A 22,199-nucleotide genomic window follows, 5' to 3' on the forward strand; every position below is an offset into this window, starting at 1 on the left:
GTGCTGACCGTGGTAGATAATTAACAGTCACGTTCTCCTGTCGGTTCTTTAGACTTGTAGAGGGTTTTCCACCATTCTTAGGAAGGCGGGTGCAGATGAACGTGTAGAACATGGAGACTTAAAACTGTTGCCCTGATAATGTTTATAATTTACAGAGTAGAACTAGGGGTATGGTGTGTCCCCAGAAGTAGTACATGGTACTGTGTGGTGTAGATATTTAGAAACTCCTCCAAAACAGAAATGTAATTCCTTATAAATGGAGAGATCCACCCCACTGCTGTTTCCCTCCCTTTATTTGTGGCTACCAATCTAGAAGATGCTGTGGCTTCCAAAAATTTTAGTGCCAACACAGATTCTCTTTTGGTGGACATCTTGGGTGTCCACTGTAGGTTCAAAACTAGATTTTGAATCACCTCCAAATCAGAAGTAAACCATCCCGGCATTTATTGAGCACCTATTGTGCTCTGGGCATTGTGCTCTGGGCTTTGATATTTTCTGTCACATGTAAGTACAGTGATATGTTTTGCTTACCTTCTGTGCATTTCCTCCCAAATGAGAATTTAAACCTATTAGTGTGTCTGTACATGTAGTTATAAGCCTGGGCTTTTGTGATGAATTATATAGAGAAATCTTCCTGCTACTTACGTACTTTTAAAAAAGCACAAAAAAAACTGCACACCTGAAAATGTTCACACTTAAGGAGCAAAAAAACTATCATGATGAGTTTGTGTTAGAACATAATGTTATAAAGGAAATTACTTTGTGTGGGAATTTGGAAATTAGAGAGCAAATAGTTAAATATGAGGGATATTTTGTTTTCCCACTTTCAAACTTGCCCTTTTTGGATGTTTGTGAACATGCTGATTGACATGTCCTCTGACTCATTGTGTTCATTAGCACAGCAAAGTTTTATCCCATAATAAAGCTTTTTAAAAATACCTTACCTATTAAAGCTATTAATTCAGCTTTGTTACAAATACGTTTAAACCATCTATGAAAAAAATAAATTTAGTAACGGCCTTCTTTTACCTTCAGGTCGTCTAAACTATTCATATCCAGGATCCGATAGCTCTCTGCTTATTAATGGTAAGTGATAATTGATTTACCCTAGTGAAGTTCACAGAACTGAACCAAGTTAGTCCTAGATGAGAAAATATAGTAGGTATGCTTTGACCGCTGGAAAAAATGACATTAGTGTGTTCTGTAATCATAATTGCAAGTTGCTATTAATCTATTAGCTGTATAATGAATAATTATGTTTCCTCCTGATCGTGGCAGGAACTTTTTAAACTTTGAGGACCAACTGATTCTCTGTCTTGAAATTGGTGACAGGATAAATGAGAATCACATACTGATACATAAAGAATGGTTTAATCTACCCTTAGATTCTGTAGAGTGACCTTTGAAATGTCAACATAAAAACCATTTCCATGTAGTTAGAAAAATGTTCCAGGGGAAAAGGAGGGTAATCAGAGATCTGAAACCAGGAAAAGCAGCCTGAGACCACAGGGCTTGACATTGTGAAGGACAAGGTCATTCACTGTTGGCTGTCTAATGAGAACAAGAAGGATGAAGTTTTATTGGCCTTTACAGTGCCTTTGGTAAATTCTCCTTTCTGGTTCTAAATATTACCCCATTGTACTGTCGAGTTCTCTTTTATGCGCATTTGCTGAAACAGACTAAATTTCACCAGGAAGGGGCATCTACTCTTAGAAGGAATTAAAGAATCAAAAAGTGTCTGTTTTGTTCTACTATCGTTTAATTGGGTAGAATTCAAAAGACATATTTACTTCTTTTCTACTCATCCACTATTGAATATGGATCTTGAATTTGTGTGTTCACAATGCCTTCTATCTGCCAAAGTTTAAGTCCCACCATCTCGAAGAAGTATTCCCTGACTAAATAGCCATATTCTCATCATTCCAAAAACGAAATCAAACCAAACAAGCAAGCAGAAAACCAACACACCACCTTGTACTCCTTGTCCATGGTATATCATGAATGGAGGATTACAAATTATTTTTGTGACTCGATCTGCTTTTATGTTTGAAATCAGTATTCTGAAGGACATAGGATTGTTGAATCAGGAAAAGTGAAAAGAAATTTGATTGGTGAGAATTGCGATGGATGGGTCAGATCCTCTGGAGACTGTACAGTTTATAAAAGCCTCACTTATTAGCAGACTCTTCATGCTACAGCTACCAGAAATAATGTCAAAATATAATATTTCAGCGTAAATGTGTGTAGACGGAAAACCAAACCCAGTGGTGATAATGACATCGAGATAAGGGGGAATAATATAAGGGGTTGCCATTACAGCAGGATCTTAGCTTTTCTTGTGGAACGAGTTCCAGAGTCTGTGTGCTGGAAACGGCAGTGAACCCAAGATTTGAGATATTGACGTGTGATCTTAGGCAAAGTGGCCAAGTCTTCTTTGTCTCACTTTCCTCATGCAGTTGCTAAATTAGATCATTTGCCTCTGGGGTCCATCTCTGTTGAGGCGAGACTCTCTCCTGGGTTTTCTTTAAAGCTAAATTCACTTCAAAATTTTTAGAGTCTAATATTATATTTCCTCCTCCCCCCCTGCCATTAATATCCTTTCTTTTATGAATAGATTAGTTTTTGTGACCCCTACTTGGCAAAGAAAAATAAGGGTAACTTTCTCCCCCAAATAATTATATTCTGACATTTTACTGGTCCACAGACTCTATGGTTTTTGCTGTTACATTCATGGGAATTTTGTTTATTAGATATACTGGCTGAGGTTAATATGGTCTCAAACTGAAAGGTAGGAAGATAAAGAACAAAGAGATGTCAAAGAGGGAGAACTTACTGGTTCCTTAAGCAGGATCGCAGGGTGGGGTTATGACTACCGTAGTCTCAGATCTAGTGTTCATCTCAGAGGGTCCTAGAACTTGATTTTGTCAGATTTGATCAAGTGTCAGTTTTTAATCACCAGCCAACTAGGACCAGATGCCAATTTATACATTTTTAATACGGAGTAAAACTAGGTTGACCGGATGCTGGAGTTGGCTGACAGGGTCATTTTCTCCCCGGTAGCAAAGTCCAGATTATAGCAGATTACTTTAAAATCCTGGAATTGAAACAAGGTGGGGACGGAGGGACGTTGAGGCAGTTTTCAGTCACCTTGATTAGATGGGGGCATTGCCTGTTCTCTTCAGTCAGATTTATGAAGCATCTTCTATGGTGGATTGCTTCTGTAGATAAATTACTCTTATTCATGTGTTGCGTTTTTAGTAACTTTGCTGTCAATTTAGCTCATGTTTTGGAAATCTAGTGTAAAGCATTAATTGTACTTAATGAAGATAAACTCACGAATACTACCCATTTCACAGAATTGAGATGAAATGCATGTAAACCACTTAGCATAATACATGGCACACAGTCAAATTAAAATAATTAGAATGGTTAGGAATAGATGCTAAAAATTTATAAGGAAAAAACAAGGGATTAAGAGGAGTCTAAGAATTGTCTACAGTTGAACATGCTTTCTTTGTCTGATTATTAACAGAGGGGCGCCTGGGTGGCTCAGTCGGTTAAGCATCCGACTTCGGCTCAGGTCGTGATCTCGTGGTCTGTGGGATCGAGCCCTGTGTCAGGCTCTGTGCTGACCGTTCGGAGCCTGGAGCCTGCTTTGGATTCTGTGTCTCCCTCTCTCTCTGCCCTCCTCCCACTTCTCATGCTCTCTCTCTTTCTGAAAAATGAATCAACGTTAAACAAAATTAAAATAGATAACATGAAACTTACTGTATTCATTTTGAATTACAGTCCCTTCCTGTCTTATGCCCTTGCAGTCTTTTCTGAACACTGAAGATAACAGCCTAGTTCATTGTGCTGCTATATATTCATTATTAAGTTTAAGACTTTAAGGAACTATAGGAGCTTTCCTTCCCTGCCCACCATAAATCATCTGTTCGTGTTTTAAAACCTTTATAAAAGTGGTTATGTAGCTATTCGACTTTGTGTAACCTGCAGTGTTTCAGAGTTTTTTTTCTTCCAAGCCACTGTTGAGTGGAAAGACATTTCTCTTTTGTTCGGATAAAAATGTGTAAGAATTGTTTACTCTTTCTCCCGTGAACCTCTGAATTTCGACTATGATTTTTATCGTACAATTTGTTTGGAAATTTTCAAGCAACCTCCAAGTTCTTTTTGGAAAAAAGTAGGGTTTAAATCCTCAATAAATGAAAAAAAGATTCAGAATGTTCAGAGTGGTCTACCAGCTTCAACAGTTTATATTGAGTTTATATTGGAGTAGTGTTGGGATTTGCATGTACAGAGATAAAAAGGGCTTACTCATCTGGTAGATCAAATTACTTTTTTCCCCCTTGGCCATGCTCAATCATCAGTTTTCATACTATGCAGTGACCTTCATATACCACTCATGACTTTTAAAAGACACTGCAAGTATAATTCAACAGATAATAATTGATAACTATGCTAAGAATGTTGTAGTGCACATTCTGGGGAATGATTCAATTTATTGCCGTTATCAGTTGTAGAGATTTTTTTTTTAAGGGACATTCACAGGGGAAATCCTTGGGTTTTAAGTGTATAAAACCCCCAAACTTCGTAGCTACTTTCTGGATGCTGTATTCATTTGCTAGAGCCGCCTGAACAAGTACCACAGACTGGTGGTTGAAACAGACATTTTTTTCCTCGGAAGAAATAAACTCCAGCTTCCAGTCTTGGAGGCTAGAAGTTCAAGATCAAAGTGCCAGGAGGGTTGATTTCTTCTGAGGCCTCTCTCCTTGGCTAGATGGCTGTCTTCTCCCTGTGTTCACATGATTTTGCCTCTGCATGAATGGTGTCCTAATTTCTTCTTATAAGGACATCAGTCATTTTGGATTCGGGCCTACCTCAATGACCTCATTTAACCTTAAGTACCTCTGTAAAGATCCTGTTGTCAAATATAGTCCCATTCTGAGGTCCTGGAGGTTAGGACTTTAGCATAGGAAGTTTGAGAAGGGGACACAATTCATCCCAGAACGGATACCTTTTCCAAATAAGTTTTATGTAATAGGAATATAGTTAGAACATCCATTTCATGGTTACGAAAAGCAAGCCTGAAACTGACTCAGTTTCTCAGCCAAGTCAGAAAGGAGCTTGGGCCAGACTATCCTCAGGTTCCTCAGATTCCTTGGTGTAGCTTTGAGACAGACATCAGATTAAAAGATTAATTTTCCCTTTACCCATCTTGAGAATTTATTTTGCCTGAGAAGACTAACGTACAACTACCACCACCTCTGTATAAAAGTATTCGTGCTTGGTACTTTTTTTTTTTTTAATGCGTATTTATTTACTTTTGAGAGAGAAAGAGAGTTCAGGCAAGGCTGAGAGCACAGAGCCTGATGACGGGGCTTGAACTCCTGAACTGTGAGGTCATGACTTGAGCTGAAGTCAGCCGCTTAACCGACTGAACCACCCAGGCGCCCCTGAGCTTGGCACTTTTTTTTCCCAACCTCCCATTCCGCTGCTTCAGCCCATAGGATTAACTGCTTCAAAAATAGAACTTCTGGCAGGGAAAGTTATAGAATAACAGCGAAATATATTAGGTTTTAACAGATTCATGTATGTATTTCCTTTTCTCTGTGGATGTCTTTTACTTGGAAGCATCCATTAAAATATTTGTTTGTCCCAGATAGGAGATTCGTAAGAGATCTTTTAAAGGTTAGCATAGAACAACAACTCTTAATTATAGTTCTTTGGAATGAGAGGAGGAAGATTGTTTGCTTAAGGGTTGCAGGGCTGTGGGGTGGGGGGGGGGGTGGCGACATACACAGAAATCTATGAAAAGAGAGAGGGTATAATTTACCCAGGAGAAAAGTAGATTATAGTCACTTACTGAAAATGTATATAATATGGTTCTAGTTGCTAGAATAAGGAGCATGTTGAAAGATGCCTTCCTGAAAAAGATAATATGAAAACATTGTAAACTCTAAAGTGCTCTGCGGTTGTTAGCCTTAGAATAGTAATGAAAAGCCGAGAGTAATTATTGAAGACCAACCTCAGAATATAGACACATGAGTTTACTTTTGTGGAGGGAGAAAATTACTATTTACTGAACATCTGACTATGTGGTCATGATATATACATAGGCTATCTTTTGTTATTCTCTAATCAGCTCTCCATTTTTATAAAAAACTGAGGGTTGGGGATATAGAGAGACGAGAGTCACATTCTCTGCCCTTCTCTAAAATAGCTCTTCACACATAATATATTTGTCTCATCTTATCCATATCTCTGAATATCATACCAACAAGTTAGCGTAAACACAAGCCAACGTGACATAGGAGATTCTAACTGTGAAACGTAGATTTAAAATTTGGGACACTGCGTCCATTACGTTAGGGGTAGATTTATAAAATGATTTAAGATGATTCTCTGCCTCTTTGTTGAATTGTAGGCCCCAGTCTTTATGATGATTGCCTGCTTTTTGGTTCTACCATCTTCATTCTTTTAGCTTCCAGCCTTTGATTTATATCTTTTTAAATGACTACTAATTTGACTAATTCCCCTACATACTTTTTTTTTTTTTAGTCCTGTTGGAAAAATCTGTTGTTCGATAACATCTCTTATTCTGAGCCCTCTCCCCTTGTTTTTCCAAATAGAATTGCTATCTGTTTTCTCAGCTTGGGGGCAGCGAGAGTTGTAGACCAAAGGCCTGAGGTAGGCCAGAGTTGCCGGAGTGTGATCAGTCTTTTCATTGCCTCCTAAAACGTAGTAATCGCTTATCCCTCATGGCCTAAAGCCTCTTCTTTACAAAGTTGCTTTTCTTTAATATATCATTTGTTTGCTTTTAATGTCAGTACCAAGAAGAAAACCAAAAACGATCTGTGAGCGAGTATAGTAATGTAGTTGATTAATGTAAATAATACAGAAAAGGATAAAACAAGAAGTGAGATCCTTCTTTCTTTCCCATGCCAGTTTTTCTCCCTGAAGGTTCTTGTGGTTTTTAGAAAAAAGATTTATGCAAATTCCCACATACCTATTTGTATTTTCTTTATTTTTTAAATTTACACGTTGTGAACCATACAGTACACACATAGGCAACTCATGGAAACTCTCTGAGAGAGCTTTAGATACCAGCACATGAATATTTGCCACTCTTAAAATGGCTACATGCTAGGTATTTACTTCTTAAGATTGTTTCACTGTTATGGATACTTGTTTCTTTTTGACAAGAAATGAGAAATGTTTGACAGATGAGAAACAATGAGAAAAAGATACTTTATAAGAAACAAATAATATTTTCATTTTTGTAATGATCTATAGAAAAAAGATCTGAAAAGTCTATCTCTACCTTCTTTGCAAATCTAGCATCCCAGAGTACTGGAATGTTACCAGAGGGAATTTAATGATGAATGTAGGGCATTTGTAAGCAATCCTGTGGAGACATTTTGGAGAGAAAGTATTTATCAATAGACCTCATAACAGCATGCATCTAGAACTCATAAAAATTGATAGCTATGGGGCACCTGGGTTGTTCAGTCAGTTAAGCATCCGACTTTGGTTCTTCAGGATCTCGCGGTTCATGAGTTTGAGCCCCGGGTCGGGCTCTGTGCTGACAGCTCAGAGCCTGGAGCCTGCTTGGGATTCTGTGTCTCCCTCTCTCTCTGCCCCATCCCCACTCATGCTCTCTCTCTGTCTTAAAAATAAATAAAACATTAAAAAATAATTTATAGCTACAATGTTTCCAGTCCATTTAGAGCATTCTTGAATCATGTTAATACTGAACATGAAATTATTGAGGACTTTATAAGCAAAAACTAAGAAATTATAATAAAAGTAGATAAACATACAAATAGTAGTCATTTTAAATCATATGGGGACTAGAAGATTTGTGTGTAATAATAGCGTGCATTTTACAAATATCTTTAACAGTGTACCCTTTGAAAATTAAAGGAAGTATCTGGGCAGAGTTTATTTCAGCCAACTTAGCTAGAATTTTCCAAAGTGTAGATTTCTTTATACATATTTAAGTGATTTTTTTTTTTTTTACCCACCACTTCCTTGGATGTTTGAGAAACATGAAATAATATGTAACATTTGATGATCATGAGATTCAAATCTGACATTTTCCTCAATAAAGTGGTGCAGACCTGTGTTTCAAGTATTCCATCATCATAATCTTAAGCCAAGTATAATTTGAAATAGTTGGGAAAAAGATGCTTGTTACATCTTCCCTATGTAGGATGAAGTGGCACCATTTACTACTCTGTTAATATCTGGGTTCTGGTTACATAGGTGTATTCACGTTCTGGAAAATTCATTGGACTCTGTACTTAATGATCTGTATACTTTATTTTGTCATGTCAAAATCTGCATTAAAACTAATGTATAATTAACAGCGCAATAAGTAGAAATAAACATTCTTCTCTTCTGTGTTCTAGAATATCATTGTTTTTATCTTTTGGCACTAATTTATATTAATTTCCCTACCTCATCTGACAGTTTTTGTGGTTGTAAGCATTGTGTGCCTATCCCTTGTTTTTCTCCGTGCGGGAAAGCATTTCTGAATAGTTTTCAGAATTTAACCATGAATTCTTGTGTATTAACCAGCTTAATTTTGTGGTATAAGATCAAAATTTGGAAGTATACATTTAAAGATTTTTGAGATTTTATTTTTGCCTTTAATCTATAGCATTTACTGTTCCTGAAAGTGTATTTATTTTTGATAAGTGGAAGCTATGAGAGCTTTACGTTAATTTTATAGCTTTTAAAAGTCTACTCTTTTCAAATATTTGTTTTCTTAGAAATCTGAGTAGCATCAGTCAACTTTTTAAGTTTGACAGAACCGAGATTTTCAAATCATTCGTTTTCCCAAACTCCCTTGTCATTGAAGTAGTTATAGGACTAGAATGTTCTTAAACAAGCACCTGTTTTTATATCTTTGTCTTTGCAACCTATGTCAAGTTAACTGAGAAAATACCTCCCCTCACCCCAAATTTAAGACCTACCAAAGTGAAAACCTAGTTGAGGGAGATTTTATGTGGTTTTAATCCATTTGTTCAAGTATTTTGGTGAAATCCAATGTTACCTACTAGTGGGAGAACATGTATTTTGTGTGTTTTTTTTTGTTTTTGTTTTTTTTTCAACGTTTATTTATTTTTGGGACAGAGAGAGACAGAGCATGAACGGGGGAGGGGCAGAGAGAGAGGGAGACACAGAATCGGAAACAGGCTCCAGGCTCTGAGCCATCAGCCCAGAGCCCGACGCGGGGCTCGAACTCACGGACCGCGAGATCGTGACCTGGCTGAAGTCGGACGCTTAACCGACTGCGCCACCCAGGCGGCCCAGAACATGTATTTTGTATGAGACAGTCTCACTTTGGAAAATACCCACACAGTGCTTCTAAGTTACAACTCCCTTATAACTGAATTAAACATCTTAAGCATTTATTTAGTGGGCTAAGAACTAAAACCCCGACCAGTTTGTATAATGACCTCTTCAAGGTACGACTCCACCTTCTGACTCAAAAATCGACCCCGACTTCCTGTTTGAACACTCCTCTGCAGCCAGGTCCTCACTCGTTCCATGTCCTTCTGTTCTAGGCACCTTTTCCTGACCATGACAGCGCTCCTATTTGCTGCATTGCTAGGCCTGCAGTGCCCTTCCTCTGTTTGTTCCTTAAAGTCTCACGTGCCATCCCATCTCCTGCTCCAGTGCCACACCCCCTCTCCCTGACTCTTTAATCGGAGCCAGTTGCTTTCCTCCTCTGTTTCTGTTGCACCTAACACATAACTACCGCTGCAGTAGGCATGCTGTCTTATCATTATTTGCTTATGCGGCTGTCTGGCATTTACGTTTGCTAGTTCTGTGTAGTCAGGGCCGTGTGCTTTGTCTGTAGTGCCCAGCCAGATCAGGCATTCAAGCAATGTTGAATTGGTTTCAGGTGTTTGGGCAAGCCCGGCTTTTAAGTGCCAGTTGGTTTCAGGGGAGCCATTTTCTCAAAAGCTTCTTGATCGAAAGTTTGTACTGCCCTTTTCCTGATATTCAAGGAAATATGTATCAGTATATTGTATACTTCTCTTAGCCGTAACTACTTGGCAATAAAATGCCAGACCTTTTACTTTTCAGCGTTTGGGACATGGTGGGAAATTTGACAAGGGACAAGAAACTTCCTTTGGCTAAAAGGAAGTTTATAAATTGCCTAAAGATTTCATTTGTTACAATTTTCTTTATGAGGGATTAATCAAGCCATCGTGTAAAATTGCTGTTTATCCGGTAGTGGTGAAAAAGTCTTGAATTAAATATTGACATATTTGCTGAATTGCTAGTTAGCAGGGAATTCTGGGACAATGTAAGATCAGTATGGTAGGAGTCAGTTTAGATCGTGTTACATGTTACCTAGTTTGGATCCTGGGTGACAGTTATAGCCAAAAACTTCTCTTACCACCAGTAAAATTCAATACAGCTTTACAGTGTTCTCGAAGAACTTAAAAACAAATCAGAAGGGTGTATTAAATTGACCTCTCACCATCCAAATTCCTTGTTTTTGAGACATTTACTAGGAAATGCGGAGCATAGCCAACTTTTTTCAGTTTCAGAAGCTGGTAGTTGAAATCACAGTTGATTATTTTGACAATGTTTGAAAGGTTGTTTTTGTTTTTTGTTTTTTTTCTCATTTGACATGCAGCAAGGACATATGGGCGAAGGAGAGGTAACATTATTGTTTCTAACTTTTGAATGTACCAGTTGTATTTGGAGAGGACCCAAGTTCACTCAATTTCTAACCCTTGTGGGGAAGGGGGGGGGCGGGGGAACGCACCGTAGCTTTGATCCGTACATTATGTGTCATAGTCAGCATTATAGACTTTCTAATTTGAAGGAGTCAGCATGGTAGGATTTGGATTTGAATCAATAATGTCCCCGAATTATAAACTCAACTTCTTTGTATCAGAAGATTTATTTTGCTTTTTTCCTTGCTGAAAGGAATTTCTTAGGAGAAGAAACTTAAGGATCTTTAAAAAGGAAAATGTGGGGTGACTAGTCTCAAAGTGCCTGATCATATTGGAAGCTCTGTTATACTTGAATACCTTATGTCTACTTTTCTCTACTAATTTCAGCATAATACTGAATGAGATTAGCTACACAAATGACAAATCCTATACATTTCCAACACTGGAGGAAAAAACTCGAGAAATTTTAGAGAATTTAAAAGAACCATTTCCTAGAGGTACCTGAATAAACCTTATTTTTGACGCCTGTGATAGCTTTGCCTTTTTACAAGCAAGGTGGATAGTCAGATAGCTCAACTCTGAAATGGAAGTGACTTTTAAAGACCATATAGGAAATAACCTCCAAAGTCATTTTTTATCTTCATTACATAGCCCTTGAGCTATAGTTTTATGGGATAAATTCATAGCGAGTACACTGTTATTATTTGCGTTCAGTCAGGAAGGTCGAGAGGAAGGCAAGTGTGGCAACAAAGGGACATCGGAATGTTTCAGTGGAGGAAGAGCACTGACCGCTACATTTCTGTAGGATCTGTGAACAAACTCCTCAGCTAGTACCTACAAGGAAATTGGCAGCCCGGAAAGTCCCAAAACAGCGCTCGAGAGATTCTACAGTTATTTGTAGCTCTGTGTTTTCGCTTACGATTTGCAACGTTCATGTTTTGCGGTCAAGTACACAGGGGAATAATGTGAACCGCTTGGGCGTCTCTGGTCTCTTCCGCTTATATTTTCTGTATCATAGGATTTCCAAACCGCACACGTAATGCCTAGTTTTTAGAATTAGCTGGCACCGGTGGCAACTGGTCCTTACTCAAACTGAAAGAAAATAGATCGTTAGCATGCCTAAGAATCTTAAATTCTGTAAGACTAGACAGTGAGGTTGGAGGGCAGCATTAAATGGGTTTCGATTAGAACCCACTCAGGTAAACTAAGGTGAGTGCTCACTTTAAGAATGGACTTGTGCATTTTAAGGACAGTCTTAGAGGAGGTCAGGCAGGCTATGTCATTCTGTATTTTTGAAAAATTCAAGTGATCTAGCATCTGCTAGTCAAACTTAATACTTGGTATACATGTCTAGGTTGCCCGTGACCATGGGGCCCTGCCAAGGCAGTGCTGTCTACTGCCAGCTGCTTCCAAAAGAGAGTGCTCCCTCCTACTATACTTCTAGTTCACCTCCCTGAAGTTTCTGGATCCCAGGGGGCTAGTTGAGCAGTCTTCTGTTTAACCGTGTGCTTTTCTCTCTGACTCCATTGAGACTTGAGAGCGATGGGAATTCAAGAGCCTATCTAAGCGATTTGTTATCTAGTGAGAAAAATAAAAGCAGCAGTTTTGTTGAATCTGCCCTTTTCCTGGTTTCTTGGGTAAGGTAATCGGTGGCAAGGAACATTTGCTGTTAGCGTTTTCTTTTTTTCCTGCTTTCTATTCCAGGTCAGTCTTCACTGTTTCCAATGGAAGATGGATTCTTGGATGATGGCCGTGGGGATCAACCTCTTCATAGTGGCCTGGGTTCACCTCACTGCTTCACTCACCAGAATGGAGAGAGAGTGGAACGATACTCTCGCAAGGTGTTCGTGGGCGGATTACCTCCTGACATCGATGAAGGTATATTTACAAAGAACGGTTAACTGCACGGTGCCTACTGTGGCACATAGTAGGTAACTCATAGATGGTGGTGGCTGTTATTATACTAACAACCTTATCTGACTCCAGGTATTCTGTTTTGATTTGCATGATTCTTTTGTTCTAGCTCTCTATCCTGGCAAGTGAGAGTAGTTTACGGAGGAAGGGGAACAGGACTTTGGCAACACCAGCTGAAGCAAGTGATTGTGCTAGATGAAAAAGAGTAAACACTGGAAAACCGGCTCAAGGAGTCTGTTGTGGGCAAACAGTGCTTGCTGCGTTTTCGTCCGTGCGGGCTGCCTTGGCCAAATTCCACTATGTGTTTTCCTATTTGTTTCCTACCTTTTATGAGTGCCCCATAAATGTGGTGAATTGAACATTTATTTTTTTTTTTAATTTTTTTTTTCAACGTTTATTTATTTTTGGGACAGAGAGAGACAGAGCATGAACGGGGGAGGAGCAGAGAGAGAGGGAGACACAGAATCGGAAACAGGCTCCAGGCTCCGAGCCATCAGCCCAGAGCCCGACGCGGGGCTCGAACTCACAGACCGCGAGATCGTGACCTGGCTGAAGTCGGACGCTTAACCGACTGCGCCACCCAGGCGCCCCTGAACGTTTAAAATCTTAGGTTAAGTGTGAACTTTTGGAAAATAAAGCCTGAAGGAGGACCACAAGAAAGGGAATCTTCAGAGTTTTATCATTCAAGGAGTATTTTTTCACTTGTCAAATATTTACAGGCTTTTAAAATGCCATGCACTTTTCTTAGGCTTGTTTATAGCATAACCAAGATAGAAAGTCCTTGTTTGCATAGAGTTTCAGTTCTAGTGGAGAAAGGCAGATAAAATAGTGTGCAACCACGTAAGAAAGTATCAGAGAGTAAGTGTTGAAAAGAAAATAGTGTGATACTGTGCTATTTTGTGATACGGTGATATCTTCTTAGATTCGGTGGTTAAGGAAATCCTCTTTAGGGAAGTGATATTTGAGCTGAGACCTCAATTAGGAGCCAGCCATGCAGAGATTTAGAGGACTAATTGTTCAGTAATATTTTATTCCTCTGTGGGTCTAAATGACCTAGTAAAGACCCAAGGTGCAGACCATAGAGCAACCATATATCCTTGGTGGTGGTGGTGGCGTTGTTGTTTGTCCTAATCTCTTTTGTCTTGGTTTCACCGAATTGGAAATGGAAATAAACCAATTAATGTTACGGAGAATAGTTTTCTCTAAAAATCTGTAAAGTCTAATAATAAGGTTTAATGGCTTCCCATTAGGCTGAGATTAAATGTATTGGGTCACTTCATTTTCCTGAAGATGATCAATCTTTTGGAAGGTTGAGACAAAAAGGTTTCAAAAAGCCAAAGACTGAAATAAACACAGTTCTCTTTTGTTTTGTTTGTTTCGTTTAATCTATGAAGCTGTGTTGGGATTTCAGGTGAGACTGAATCAGTCTCCATCCTGTCGTCAGAGGGCACAGGTTTCCAAAGTGTTCATCTTGGGCTCACCACGTGGTCACAAAATTGGCCTCTCTAAGTAAGCTCCGAAGTTCAGCCTTCTCTTTTCTCTGCCTGGAATCCTCATTTTCCCTAGTACCGTAGATTCTAGGTGGTTTTTTGTTTTGTTTTGTGTTTTAACCTTTTAAAGTCTTTATAGCCCAGATGGTGTTTAATGAGTGAATTACATGCTTACATACAAAAAGAGAGAGACGACTGAATTTAACCTGACCTTGCCTGGGATAAACTCCTTCCTGGCCTAGATAGCCTGTATTTCTTTGGAAAATTACTGAGCCATCTTAAATGTGCAGTTTCTAAAACTCTTAGAAGCACAGGTAAATATAACTAACCTGGCAAAGGAGATGGTTTAAACTGAGCAAAATCAATGGGAATTATGGTAGTCGTCTTGCATTATCCTTAAGACCAAGCATACTGATAAGTTATTTCTATAATGAAATATGCGGTCCTGGAGAATATTGTGCTATGTGGAATGGTACCTCAACAATTATAGGGTTTCTGGAGAAATAGGGTTAGAAGCAGCTAATTTTGAACCTGTTGAACTTTGTACCCCAAGTTCATTAGGAAGCACCAGCGAAAAGGAAAGTAATGTCCGGAGATAACTTGGACAATGTAGGCAAGTAGGTCAGCATGGTTGGAGGTTACCTCAAGGAATACTGAAAATGCACAAAACCACTAGAGCAGAAACGCTGGCTTGCAAGCTTGGAGGCAGGGCAGATGTAACTGGACCTCAGCACCCGAGAAGGTGCAAACACTCCAGAGAAAAGAGCCCTGCAAGGTTGAGAGTATACCTCTCCAGCGAGAGAGCCCCGGTCGCTGTGCTCATTTGTAATTTTCTTACAAGAGAGAGGGAGGGCTCCTGCCAGCATATCCGACAAGCTAGGGGCTTTTTCTTTTCCTGAGGAAGGTGGTAGTTCTCCTCCCACTATGCTAGCTCACCGTGCCCAGGAAAAATCACTTGTGAGCCAGTAAAACTTCTAGGTTATACTGATTTCCTTCCTCTATTTACCAGTCTCTCTTACGTGAGCTAAATGGTACTGCAGAAACGGGCATCCAGAGGAGAGCAGACTGTAGTGTTTCACAATCTGGAGGAGAGAAAAACAGTTCTACCAGCTTGGAATTTGAGCACATCTCCCATCTCTTCTTTTCCTCTGACCTGCTCTCCTCCTGGGTCTTATCTATACACGCTTACCTACTGTTTCCAGAACTTCTTTGGAAATTTATTTTCCTGTAGTCTACTCAGGAGTCTGGTCGTGAGGAAATGGTACGGGCTGAGAGTCATCCTACAGAATGAATGGCCTCTATCCTTTTAAGACTGCCAAAGCTATAAAAGATAGCAAAGAATGAGAAGCTGTTCCAAGACTGGAGAATACTGACACCCTTGGGACAGGACATCTAAATATATCACGTGTCCCGGATAGGATCCTGGATCAGAAAGGGAAAAGGAGATACTACCGGGCTGGGTTGAAATTTGGGTGGAGTCTTTGAATTGGGTAGGAATAGTGTATGAATATTGATTTCCTGATTGGGAGGGTCACATGGTGGTAGATGGGGAGATGGCCTTGTTTTGAGCAGGTGCCAGCGGTTGTGTTTTGGGGTTATTGAGCGCGATGTCAGAAAAAAAATGATAGGTTAAGTAGGTAGGTAGGTAGATAGGTTGATTTCATGCATACATACAGGTAGAAAGAAGGGCAAGAAATGTGTAAAATACTAACAATTAGGGAATCTAGATGAAGGAGGTGTAGGAGTTCTTTGTACTATTCTTGTAAATAGATTTGAAACTTTTTTCTAAACTACTTCCCCAAAATGATTACAAAAATATTTACATTTACTGTTTTGTTTTGCTTTGTTGTTCTTTAGATGAGATCACAGCGAGTTTTCGTCGCTTTGGCCCTTTGATTGTGGATTGGCCTCATAAAGCAGAGAGCAAATCCTATTTTCCTCCTAAAGGTAATTCTCCAAATTTAATATACATGTGCAGTGTATCCTTACATTGTTTAATGTTTAGCCTTTTCATAAATGTTCATCTTTGCTCTAAAATTTTCCATTGTTAAACTTATATTTTCCCAAATACATCTTTAAAATTTCTACCTAGTGTGTACTTTCTATTCAAATTTCATTTTACTCCAAAATACGTTTCAAGATATCAAACTGAACTTTAATGTTGATACTATCAGACTTCAGGTAGGAATATTTAAGTTTATTAATTTTTTTTTTTTTTACTCTTTTTCTCTTCCTTAGTTTCAGTTTATACTCCCTTTCTGTTGAAGAATTACATTAAAAAAAAGAAGGGAAACAAATAAGCCTCTTTTCCCCTTTTTATCAGGCTATGCCTTCCTGCTTTTTCAAGATGAAAGCTCTGTTCAGGCTCTGATTGATGCATGTATTGAAGAAGATGGAAAGCTCTACCTGTGTGTGTCCAGTCCCACTATCAAAGATAAGCCAGTGAGTGTTGTCTAACATGAAAATAGCTTCTTGTTTTTGCCTCCATCTCTGCTTGGTTTGAAAACCCACAGACATCTTGATGTGTTTGCTAATGGATAAGTTTGTAAGTAGAATGTTGTTGCTGTCAACCTCCTAACATTGACATTCTGTATTATTCGTGCACATTCTTTTGACATTGGATTTTTTGGTTAATTAAAATATTGGTAAATCCTTACCATTGAAAGACTTTACTCGATAATACGTTTGATAAAGTAGCTGAATTTCCTCTGAGTAATAGAACTCAAAAATCACAAATACGTCTTTGTCTATCTCCTTCTTCTCTTTGATCAAAATTTTACCCAATAAATGTCCTTAACTTTTTGCACAAGGTATTCTCCCAAAGTAAAATGAATTATGTATACAGAGAAAGGTACATGGCTTTTTTTTTTCCGTTTTAATTTTTATTAACGTTTATTTATTTTTGAGAGACAGAGAGAGTCAGAGCACAAGCAGGGGAGGGGCAGAGAAAGAGGAGACACAGAATCTGAAGCAGGCTCCAAGCTCTGAGCTGTCCGCACAGAGCCCGACGCGGGGCTTGAACTCAACAAACTGTGAGATCACGCCTGAGCCGAGGTCGGATGCTTAACCGACTGAGCCACCCAGGTGCCCCTGGTTTTTTCTTTTTGAAAAAAAAAATTTTTTTTAATCAAAAAATTTGGTCTTTAAGAATAGTAGCAACTGTCCTGTTTTGACAAATCTGGCAAATCAACAACTGATTATCACTCAGGTTGATCTAGTAATGGGGTGCAGTTCAGAATGGAGGTGCCTGTGGATTCATACTGCTCAAGCAGTAATTAGTGGAGCTTCCCTCGGGGTTGTCTAGGTCAGGAACACTCTTCCCAGAGTTCCCATGGCCTAGACTCTTTATACCTGACTTGTTTATGTTCCCCCATAGTCTTCACAGTATTTGAATTTGGACCTCTGGCCTAGGACTTTGTTGATGGGCATATTGGGAATACCCCACTATGAACCTACCCATAGCCTTTGGTATGGGCATTTGTAACAATAAATAAATGATGAGATACATGATTCTTGGTTGGCTGAAGCAGTGGACCCATTGCTATGTGCAAATATTAATGTTTTTACTTTGAAGTGCTTTTTGAAATAATGCAACAGGTTTGTTAGTATTAGGAATAGTTTGCATTTGTAGGATTGGGCACACAATCATAGTTTACTTATTAGCACTGTATTTTTTTTTTAATTTTTTTTTCTTTTTAATGTTATTTCTTTTTGACAGAGAGAGAGAGAGAGAGAGAGAGAGAGAGAGAGAGACAGAGCATGAGCAGGGGAGGGGCAGAGAGAGAGAGGGAGACACGGAATCCGAAGCAGGCTCCAGGCTCTGAGCTGTTAGCACAGAGCCCAACGCGGGGTTCAAACTCATAGATTGTGAGATCATGACCTGAGCCGAAGTCAGATGTTCAACCAATTGAGCCACCCAGGCGCCCCATTAGCACTGTAGTCTGATTAACCTCAAATACCATGCTAACTTACATTATGTAGATTTGGGGGGATTGGGTGGGATGGAAGCCCAAATAATGTGAAAAACAGCTAATTAGCGATAATTAAAGAAGTGTTAGTGATTTAGTTTATAATAGGTAATGAAATTGAACTTTCTATCTTGGTTCACTTAACATTGGTTCACTTAAAAAAAATCACTTGGTTTACTCTTAAAAATGTAATGAAGGGTTGGGCTATGCTATTTGTAAGTCTTCTAATTTTACAGCCTTATTGATCTATAATGATGTGGATTGTTGTTGCTCTTCAAATACTCTGCAGTAATTTTAAACTTATTTCTCCATAAATTGTCAGCGTTAAGAATGAGACATTTTGGTTTGTCTGTTCCCTAGGTGCAGATTCGGCCTTGGAATCTCAGTGACAGTGACTTTGTGATGGATGGTTCACAGCCTCTTGATCCACGAAAAACTATATTTGTTGGTGGTGTTCCTCGACCATTACGAGCTGGTATGATTAAACAAACAAAAATACCCCCTTTATTCTTTAGCATAGGAAATAACCTTATAAAGTTTTTGTTTTGTTGTTTTTTAATGTTTATTTATTTTTGAGAGAGTGAGAGTGAGCATGCATGCGAGGGTGGGGCAGAGAGAAAGGGAGACAGAATACCAAGCAGGCTCCACGTGGTCAGCACAGAGCCTGATGCAGGGCTCTAACTCGTGAATGGGGAGATCATGACCTGAGCTGAAATCAGAAGTCGGCCACTCAACTCACTGAGCCACCCAGGCGCTCCCCTTATAAAGATATCTTAGGAAAAATTCTCCGTAAGCATTTGAGTTAATGTCCAAGAGAATCCTAGAATCAAAGTATCTGGCTTTGAATTCATGTGCCCTGCTCCCAGTTAATAGTTGAGTGACGTTGGACAAGTTATTTTCTCTAATTTTCAATGTCCTCATCAGTCCAGAGGAGTAAGAAGTGTATCTGCTTCGTTTAGAGTTTTGATAGTTTTGAGGATTGAGTGTGATGAGCAGGGCCAAGGGCTCCGTGTTGTGTTAGTGAGCATCACTCTTGTCATCATCTGGAAGAGCCCTTCAAGAGTAGACTAGATGTTGGGGCGCCTGGGTGGCGCAGTCGGTTAAGCGTCCGACTTCAGCCAGGTCACGATCTCGTGGTCCGTGAGTTCGAGCCCCGCGTCGGGCTCTGGGCTGACGGCTCAGAGCCTGGAGCCTGTTTCCGATTCTGTGTCCCCCTCTCTCTCTGCCCCTCCCCTGTTCATGCTCTGTCTCTCTCTGTCCCAAAAATAAATAAACGTTGAAAAAAAAAAAAAAAGAAAGAGTAGACTAGATGTCGAGATGTTCAGGGTTTATTTCCCAAGCCCCCAGTTGCCCACCGGCTTTTACTGAGCTCTGAAACATGGGAGGGTTTTCAGCAGTGCATCATGTCTTTAAAAGTAGGACCTACAGGAGAAATTTCATCCCCGACCTCAAGTAATTTGAGGTTTAATAGTATAAATGAGATAAGATAAAAATGAACGAGAATGCAGTTTCAAAATTTAAACATCTCATGGAGAACACCATATGTTCATTATTTCAAGTTTTTATATAAAAAATTGGTGGAAAACTAGACTGTAGGGAAGGTAACAAGGCTTTCATGGAGATATTCTAGAACGACCTTCATACAATCAATTTGCTAGCGTTCACCTGATTATTTATATTAAGCAATACATTATTACTTGTAAAGCCATGGTGGCAACATGGTAGAGAGCGGACAGACCAAGATGACCGGCCCAGCACTATCACTTAACCATCTGTGACCTTGGACAGATTGAACGTCCACTCGGTGGCTCAATTTCCCCAGGAAATCACTACCTACTTCATAGGGTTGTGAAGATTAAAAGAGACCGTACGTGTAAAAAACAAACAAACAAACAAACAAACCAGCAGAGCCCCTGCCCTTATTTAAAAGATTAAAGATTGATTTAATAATTATCATAAGGACGTGAGCTCAGAATACATATGAACTGCTTTTGATGAAACCTTTGGTGAGCGAGATGGGTTTTCCTGATTTCAAATGCCGTCTTTGTTCCTTTCTTATTTAGTGGAGCTTGCCATGATAATGGATCGTCTGTATGGAGGTGTGTGCTATGCGGGGATTGATACCGACCCTGAGCTGAAATACCCTAAAGGAGCTGGGCGAGTCGCATTCTCTAATCAACAGAGTTACATAGCTGCTATCAGTGCCCGCTTTGTTCAGCTGCAGCACGGAGAGATAGATAAACGGGTAAGTCCTAGATTACATTCTGGAAAGTTCTGGAAATGGCCCTCTCGGTGTGTCATTACCAAGATTGGAATGGGGGAATTTTAATATGGCAATAAAATTGGCAGCTGACAGTTATGCCTGTAGGACCAGTTAGGTGTATATTCTTTAATGCATCTAAGGGTTCCTATGAATTTTTTCTGTCTCTTAGTTTCTTGAGTAGCCTAATCAGAGCCCTGCATCAATTTACTGTGGTTGATTTAATCTCCTAAGCTATCACCTCCATCCATTCACTTATTCAGTTAGTCATTCAGTAAATACCATTATATCAAGTACAAACATCAATGCCCTTGAGATCCCCTGACCTTTTTTTTTTTAATCCCGAGACATCATGACTATCTCAGTAAGCCCTATTTTCCAGTGTGCTATGTAACAAATGACTGAATAAATTCACTTGTAGGACTGTGTTAGAAATATTTCATTGAAACAGATTAAGTGAAAGAAATCATAATCTTTTTATTTTTAGTGTATTCTACCACCTGAAATTAGGCAGTAATTAGCATTATCTTCAATACTTTAAATTCCTCTTTGTTGGTTTGTCTTCTGAGTTAAAAAGCTGGAGAAAACCTCGGAGAGAGCGCTCTCCTCTGTTTTCTAAGCTACTGTATTCGAAGCTCTGTGCTCCGTTATCCGTCTTATTTCTTTGCATTCACAGATTTATTTCTTAGTTTTGTGTTTCATGCATTCACCAGATGTTTTAGCACCTAGGACAAGTAGTTGATGTTCTTCTCGGGAACATCTCCTGAGGAGTTGATGTTCCGATAGATATAACTGTATCTTATACTGACACTGCTCAAAGTGTGGCCTGTGAACTGACTGCCAGAAGCAAATGGTTACTGGCTTGTGGTGAGATAGGAGTTTACACCATTACACCAGAATGTGAATCAGCTACATTGGGAAGCGTGGTGTTGATTAGTTCAGCTGACTTGGGGTTTTTTGGGGTTTTTTTTCTCCCCCTAGAAAGACCCTCCTGATGAAAGAAGCAGTGTGTTGATTTAGATTCTGGTGTTAGCTCCTTATTTCATGGGAGACTGGCACTTTCATTAGGACTGACTTAGATATCAACACTCTGAGGCGTTGTGCTCCAAAAAGTCCTTCCTGATTGATTGTCTCGTGCTGTTCTCAATTCATTATGTAGAAACTATCAAGGCGACGGTGGTTGACACTTACTGCTTATGTTTCATTTCATGTATACGCTGCTACAGTGTCGGTATGAAATACAAGGTTATAGTGGTTGTCATGCTGTGACTGTATGAAAAGAAAGGTCTAGATTCTAACATAAACACGGAGGGAGAGGGCAAGACACGTTGCAGTATAAGTTAACAAGCCCACATGCTTTTAGCTCACTGAAAAAATAGCTACGTCTGACCAAGCAGTGTCTCCTGTCTCGCCGCTTCATCCCAGCAAAGGTGTCAGAGGTGTAAGGTTAGTCATTGGAAATGCACACTTCATTTGTATTCCTCTGCAATCAAGCCCTTTGACCAGCGTTCTTGCAGCTCCATAGATGTCACGGAGTGGCCTCGGGGCCAGAAGGCTAATGCTCTGGTTTGTCTGCTCTTCCCGTCTTCCTGTCACTCGTCTTCTTTTGTTCATGGCTAACCTTTGTCAGGATTCCTTGTCACAACTGCATGGCACCGGTGGTAGTGATGGCCTGGTATAAGGGAATTTTAACCCCGAGTCTCTCTACGACTAAAAATAACCAACTCTTTTCTCACTGGTGAATTAACAGCCAGGTTATTTTTAATGCTTGAGAGACTCAAATGACAGGTTGGCCTATTGAACACTGGAACAGACCCAGTTTTAGAAATTCACCTCTGACTTTTAGACTGAAGTAAACCATTCTTAC

General features: G+C 39.5%; 1 protein-coding gene across 4 annotated transcripts in view; it reads left to right on the forward strand.

The window, feature by feature from the left end:
* Window positions 1-22,199, forward strand: part of CPEB4 (cytoplasmic polyadenylation element binding protein 4) — a 68,261-nt gene that overhangs the window by 40,982 nt on the left and 5,080 nt on the right. The window contains exons 3-9 of one of the 4 annotated variants that reach the window (XM_040445388.1): window positions 1,036-1,086; window positions 10,658-10,681; window positions 12,405-12,578; window positions 15,962-16,051; window positions 16,428-16,546; window positions 18,433-18,547; window positions 20,136-20,317. In XM_040445388.1, coding sequence (XP_040301322.1) covers window positions 1,036-1,086; window positions 10,658-10,681; window positions 12,405-12,578; window positions 15,962-16,051; window positions 16,428-16,546; window positions 18,433-18,547; window positions 20,136-20,317 — 755 coding nt within the window. The remainder of the gene's footprint in view (window positions 1-1,035; window positions 1,087-10,657; window positions 10,682-12,404; window positions 12,579-15,961; window positions 16,052-16,427; window positions 16,547-18,432; window positions 18,548-20,135; window positions 20,318-22,199) is intronic. The other 3 variants (XM_040445397.1, XM_040445405.1, XM_040445415.1) reach the window with 3 other exon arrangements.

Source organism: Herpailurus yagouaroundi, unplaced genomic scaffold, assembly GCF_014898765.1.
Source record: "Herpailurus yagouaroundi ecotype Mexico unplaced genomic scaffold, PumYag 29, whole genome shotgun sequence".
In the NCBI taxonomy this organism is placed as follows: Eukaryota; Metazoa; Chordata; class Mammalia; order Carnivora; family Felidae; genus Herpailurus; species Herpailurus yagouaroundi.